Source organism: Penaeus japonicus, unplaced genomic scaffold, assembly GCF_977035675.1.
Source record: "Penaeus japonicus unplaced genomic scaffold, GWHDUDI00000001_assembly GWHDUDI00000038, whole genome shotgun sequence".
Classification (NCBI taxonomy): domain Eukaryota; kingdom Metazoa; phylum Arthropoda; class Malacostraca; order Decapoda; family Penaeidae; genus Penaeus; species Penaeus japonicus.
Window position 1 is genome coordinate 9,604,621 of NW_028234440.1, and position 7,500 is coordinate 9,612,120.

The 7,500-nt window shown below is 31.1% G+C and overlaps 1 protein-coding gene across 3 annotated transcripts in view; it reads left to right on the forward strand.

Moving 5' to 3' along the window:
• The first annotated feature begins 4,868 nt into the window (after positions 1-4,868).
• Positions 4,869-7,500, forward strand: part of LOC122254281 (uncharacterized) — a 13,658-nt gene continuing 11,026 nt past the window's right edge. Inside the window, exons 1-2 of one of the 3 annotated variants that reach the window (XM_043017895.2) lie at positions 4,869-5,010; positions 7,031-7,500. The exon at positions 7,031-7,500 is cut by the window's right edge and continues 1,821 nt beyond it. In XM_043017895.2, coding sequence (XP_042873829.2) covers positions 7,102-7,500 — 399 coding nt within the window. In that variant the 5' untranslated portion in view covers positions 4,869-5,010; positions 7,031-7,101. The other 2 variants (XM_043017897.2, XM_043017896.2) reach the window with 2 other exon arrangements.

Here is a 7,500-nt window from a genome sequence, read left to right on the forward strand (position 1 = left end):
CCTGGAATTTTCCTCAGCGTTTTCCCTGTAATAATCTTTCTAAATCTGTACTTACACTAAGACATGATCAATTGGAACGAAATATGTATATAACAAAAAAAATATATATATATATACAATCAATTTGTCATGTGGGTGATATATGTTATCTTAATCTGATGCTATTTCAGACTGAGGAATGTTTTGAAACAAACAACAACAGCCTGAAGGGGTTTTCCTTTATTAATATGAGGTGACCTACATCCTAGAGAAGACTGGGGGAGATGTATATAAGTGACCTCTCGTGACCTGACTTTTCAGTTGGTTATCAAAGGTTAAGAGACACACAGTGAGTTTAGCTCTCCGAAGTGAACATGAGGTTAGTAAAAATACTCGATTTTGTTTCAGTATTGTTTATTTTCTATTAGCCATTTTATATGAATTATTTCAGTGTATGGACGCTGATGTGCTCAATAATTTAAAGCTACATCTATTAGGAATGAGATACATATGTATAAGAAAATAGATACATGAAGAAATATTCTTATTTTTACATTATTTGAATAGAATTAATTCCAAGGTGACGTGCTCTGCTATAAATAGAAATAATGTGTTAACATCATTTTCTTATCATATATATCACCTCTTTTATTTATGTTGCTGCACCTTGCTTTCAATCACCTACATTTTTCGTGTGCTATTTTTGCATCATAATCAATCAAGGTACACTATAATTTTAACAATATGATCACGCGTGTGCTTATATTTTACCATTTTCTGTTTATAGCCAGATTGTATAGAGAAGTTTAAAATTTGTTTACTAATATCTTCATCTTAAACACCTTATATGTACAAGATTTTTTTTTAATTGACAATAAATTCAATTGTGTGGATGTGCAATTAAAATATTGTCTGTATCATTTTTTTCACTTCATTTTTTATTATATCTACATTGAGTCTGTATGTAGCAGTTTATATATGTGTGCAATATATGTATCTATTTGTATCTATTTATCTAAAAAAGGTGTACTAGTGCGTGGGTGTATATGTGTATCTATGTCTATCTATCTAAATATACATATATATATATATATATATATATATATATATATATATATATATATATATATGTATGTATGTATATATACATACATACATACATACATATACACACATATATACATATACACACATATATACATATACACACATATATGTATATATACATATTTTTATATACATATGTATATGTATATATATTATATATGTATATATATATATATATATATATATATATATTATATATATATATATATATATAATATATATATATATTTGTGTTTTATATGCATGTTTTTTTAATGCATGATTTACAATTGTTTACATTGTTTTTTTTACATCCACCACAGTACTACCGGTGCTTGCGCTGTGGCTTTTGCTGCAAAACGATTTTTCACAGAATGTATGTATTGGAATGTAGTAAATGGTGAGTGTATTTAACGGTTTTTTTTGTATTTTTTATGTGTGTAGTTTTATGTATCATTATTTATTTTTTTTTATCGCTTTATATAACTTTGCGGAAATTGAATATCCTTTACTTGGACTTGTGCTTATTTTGTTTTTTTTGCTTTGTACATTATTTTTTTATACTAATACTACCAGTATAATATTCTTATAATATTTGTCATTATTCATCATATTATATCAGCTCCTTTTCCATCACTTACTTACTTTTTTTAGTAATTTTTATTATACTTTTGATTTTTACATTAATAATTATCTCTAATAGTATTTATTAATTATTAGTTTTTTTTATATTTGTTTCTGTTTTTACTCCTAGTTATTCATGAATAACAGAGTATGTTCTTTAAAGACCATGAAACGAAATAACACATAGAATAATGGCTTACAGGCTATCAGAATAATTTTAGGTATTTTTTTTATATATCAAACTTGTTATCATTTTGCTTATATAACCGACTGAAACTTTATACGCATGGTCCCTTTTTTCTCCCAGAGGATGACGGCCGTCTGTCTGTTGCCATATACGACACAGGAAACCCTTACTACGGTCCTTTCAACCCAGTCTACGACCCTTATGCTCCAGTCTACGATCCCTACAACCCGTACTACGATCCCTACAACCCGTACTACGATCCCTACAACCCATATTACGATCCTTACAACCCCTACTCCAACCCAAACAGCCAGCGTCCTTATAATTCCTATCGTCCTTATTATGATAATAACTACTATACGGCTTCAGCTTTCGGAAACTTCATAGGAGGGGCTGTGGGGGGTTTCCTCAACGGCAAGGACTCCGCGGAAACCTCACAGCAGGACACTACAGCTGTTGCGTTCTGAGGACTGTGGGCTTCGTGGGGTTTCCGTTTTGTGATGCATTTGGTTATGGAATTAATCTGATGCATCGATGTGATAGCATGGTATGGGAGGAAGGTAGTGTTTGTTATGTTGTTGAAACTCTGTACGGTAATGGTAGCGAGTTTCATTGCTTATATTTATTTATTTATTTATTTGGTTTCTTTCGTGCGCTTGTAGTGAGTATATTAGTGCATACACGAATTAATAAAACTTCAGAGATTAGGTATTTCGTTTAATACTTTACCAGACTATGCTATGCTTCAGGAATACACCCACCTGAAAAAAGAAACAAAATATACATATATATATATGTATATACATATACACACATCTCTCTCTCTCTCTCTCTTTATCACTCTCTCTCTCTCTCTCTCTCTCTCTCTCTCTCTCTCTCTCTCTCTCTCTCTCTCTCTCTCTCTCTCTCTCTATATATATATATATATATATATATATATATATATATATATACATATATATATAAAACTTTTTTGTTTTTGTATGAGGTATCCACTTCTCTCCCTCACAACATACCCCCCACATAGACCACAGAACCAACATAATTTGTAGTCCTATAACTGATACTTACTCTTAATGTAATCATATGTAATTGTAATGCCACATATACAGTGCATAAATAGTCTTACTTATCTTACGGAAATGATAAGAGTACGTCACAGTGCTTGCTTGCTTGCTTGCAAAACTTGAGACTGAATATACTTTTTATAAAACATAACTGAGGATTAAGAGCGTGCAAACAGTGTACAGCTATTCTGCAATTGCTGATTTGATTAGGTATATTAGTAAGATGAAAATAGTTTTGCTATTATCAATATATATATATATACATATATATATATAAAGAGAAAGAGAGACACTACCTTGCATTTTAAATTTTGGAAAAATGTTTTGGCAAAATAAGAATATGGGGACATTATCTTGTCATAATCATTACTATTCTCTTTTCACACAAACTTCATTTCCACAATAGCAGCACAAACGTATGTAATATCTTATTCTTTATAAAAAAAGAAATATTCAGACATAAGGATAAGACAGATAAGTGTAGCAAATTCTTTGTCTTCTGGAAACGCACCAGCTTGGACGACCACGGGATGTGAGGCCGACGTGACACAGATAATAAATAATTCCCAGAATTTAATTGCATGACTGATTCCATTATTTATGCATTTGTATTTTTTTTTTTTTTAGAAATGTTACGAAAGTTTCGAACATGAAATGTGGTTCCATAAAATGACATGTTTTTCATTTATATCAATATGCACTATGCGGTGATTTGATGCTCTATAATGCTCTATCAATTCTTAAGAAGATATAATAGCAACCTGGCAACTCATGCTCCAAACAGACCTCAAACCTCATGCAATATAATATGTTGGTGCTGCAGATTCGTGATGACTTATTGCAGGAATATTCATCTTACTTAATGATGAATCAGGATGATTAGGAATATACTTATATTAATGATTATGAATAACAATAAAGATAGATTAATTATAATGATTAATTCAATTTCAATGATAATGGAATTGATTTGCAACAAATATGTTATGGCATTGGATAAAATGGTAATGATAATAGTAATGATAATAATGATGATGATAAGACGAAATTATGACAATCACTATCATCATCATTTCATAATTATCATGATTATGTCTATTGGTACCATTATTATCACCCTTATTATTATTATTATTATGGTTATTGTTGTTGCTGATATTATTGCTATTATCATATTGGTTTATGTATATATAAATATATATATATGTAAATATATACATATATATATATATATATATATATATATATATATATATATATATATATATATATATATATATATGTGTGTGTGTGTGTGTGTGTGTGTGTGTGTGTGTGTGTGTACCTATATATATATATATATATATATATATATATATATATATATATATATATATATATACATATATATATGAATATATGTGTGTGTATATATATATATATACACACACACACACACACATATATATATATATATATATATATATATATATATATATATATATATATATAAATGCCCAAAAAGAAAAGAAAAGAATAGGAAAAAAAAAAAACAGATATCCCAGAACCTCCTTTAAAGGACCCCAAAACTATACTGTGTGCGTCATACCTTTTGCATTGTAATCCTGATGAAAACAGGAATAGTACAATTTATGCATGAAGATGAAGTTGACAAGTTTGGTCCCTTCATACCCAGCCCCGGCGGTGACGGTCAGGCGGCAGCGGAAACCCACGAGCTCGAACAAGGCTGGATACGCAACCATGGAAATGGGAGTTGCCAAACGAGTAGATAATAATAGATCTCTCATGTAATTGATACTCGCGTTAAGAATGGTGCAATCATCTGACAGTAGAATTAACCTGTTTATAGTCTGCTCGAAGTTCGTGAGTTGAGTCATTTTATGTTCATTATCGTATGTTCGTTCATTGTGTAAAACAGTGCTGCATGACAACTCTGCCTGAATTTTTTTTTGTACATGACGTCACATGATAAAACAGAGCAAGGCGTGTTCACTGGGGATAAGGATACATTTGACCTCACTAAAGACTACATACGATTACAAAGACTATTCATCGCATAATCTTGAGGTAATTGCAAATCATAGAATGATGGAGACATGTTGCACCGTCTTGTGCAATTCCTCTATCCAAACGTTCTGGAGAAAGGGTGAACTACAGGTTTGTTCGAGGAATACGGTTGCAGGAGTGAGTGCACGGGTTACTAGTCCCTGGTAAGAAGTGAGACGGCCTTTTAAATGATTCATCTACCTTGCTGTGTATGTAAGAATGATATATCTATCCTATTGTGCACATAGAAGTGCGTATGCATCGTTATAGGGAAGAGGACAAGGAGACGAAAAGGTAAGGAATGGCAGGTACTGTCAATGAGTGTATACATATATATATATTTTTTCATATCCTCTATGTTGATAGCATGTACTTGTATGTGTTCAATACGATTTAATAATATTTAAGCGCTGTTACTATAAGCTATGTTAACTTATTAGTTTCCTAAAATCCCACGTAAAATGTACAAAGTACGTTTTCTTTCGTTTTAGAGGTAGACTAACTTAATTTAAAAATAGGTTTTCCTCTGATACTGAGTACTGTATATGCATTATTTTTTTTACTTAACCTCTTCCTCTTTCACCCTTCCCTTTCTGTTTCATGTTCCAATTTCTAATAGCACAATAAGATTAATATTTCATTCTTATCTACACAATAGGGTTGTTGAAAATAAGACACTGAATGCGTTTGTGATACGTTGCAGATCAATTATAACTATTAGAGCAATATCAATGATGGCGAAAATGATTTGCAGCAGATTTCTTATGGAATTAGATATGATGATTATCTTTATTAGAGTGAGCATGGAGCAAGAGAAATTATAACATTTTTATATGAAAGCTTATGGTAGAAATCAGAATACTACTCGAATCTTTTGAAATATGCACGTGTTCTAAAATACTAGCAGTGTGTGTGTGTGTGTGTGTATGTGTGTGTGTGTGTGTGTGAGGTATACATATATATGTATATATATCCATATATATAGGTATATATGTCCATACATATATGTATATATACACACACACACTTATCATATACAATAAGACCTTCAACACACACATATATATATATATATATATATATATATATATATATATATATATATATATATATATATATATATATGTATATACACACACACACACACACACACACACATATATATATATATATATATATATATATATATATATATATATATATATATATGTATATATATATGTATATATATATTAAATGTATACATATCCATATATATATATATTTATAATGTGTGTTTGTGTGTGTGCGCGCGCGCACGCGCATGCATACATGGCTACCATGGTCTCTTGAAGGTGTTCTCCACATCTAGTAACATCGCATTTCCTCCATTTGCCAAGAACTGCTGCCGGAACAGGCATCGGGACAGTTGGTTGATGACACTTTATTGTGAAAATCAGCACAAGAATCTGACCAACATAATTTACCACAAAGGCAGTTATTGCATGAAGGAGGAAAGTGTAATATTTATGGAATGATTAGTATTCCTTCCCTCCCTTTTTTGCTGTATTATTTTATTGTTTTTCCTAGATGATCATTCTAAGTAATATATCCTCAAAATCTTATACAAAAAAAATACAATGATCACTATGACTTTTTTAACAAAGGTATTTACTTATCAATATTATTACTCGAACAGTTCAACTATAATATGATATTCATTATTATCATGTTTTATTATCATTCCTCTTCCGCTAGTACACATTGGTGCCTTCAGGTCTTCCTCTTACCAAAGACGTGTATTAGCATTTGTTTTTTGTCTCAGTTGTGCACACTTACACAAACATTATCGTTGTTGTATGATTTATACCATTATTTAAAATTTTATACTGATGACTTAATTATTGTCTATCCATTATTATTATTATTTATCATCATCATCAACATCATTATCATTATTACTCATTCTGCTACTATTAATGCCTTTGCTCCTAGTATTATTTAAGAAACAGCATTTGAGTATTACCCTATGTAAAGTAATTGTATCTACTTTCCTTTCCAGGGTCTGAAATGGATTGTAAGAAGATAACAGTGATACGAAAACAGAATTAGTTAGTTAATAAACTGGTCACCATGTCGTCGAGTCCCAGCCCTGGAGGCTTGGATGCTGGTGACATCCGCATTTTGAAGTTTTTCAAAGCTGTTTCCTGCGAAGGAAAGTCGTTCCTCTTGTTCGTATTTCAGAAGGGATGTCCCAAGGGCAATCACGAAACGGTTGAAGAGTACCTCAAGAGCAAAGGCTTAAGTAATAAAGATTACAAAAGTCTATTTGACCAGAGAATGCGTCTGGAGATTGAAGGAGATCCTTCAGGAAAAAAGTTTGATGTAACCTTACTCTTTGCTGTCATCCAAAACGCTTGTGAAAAACTCGCAAAAAAGTCTTCCACAGGCGAATGGAAGGCTGAAGGTGATGAACTCGAGAACTACTGTGTCATGATTAAAAACCATAGGAATGAAGTTGCCCATGGCCTA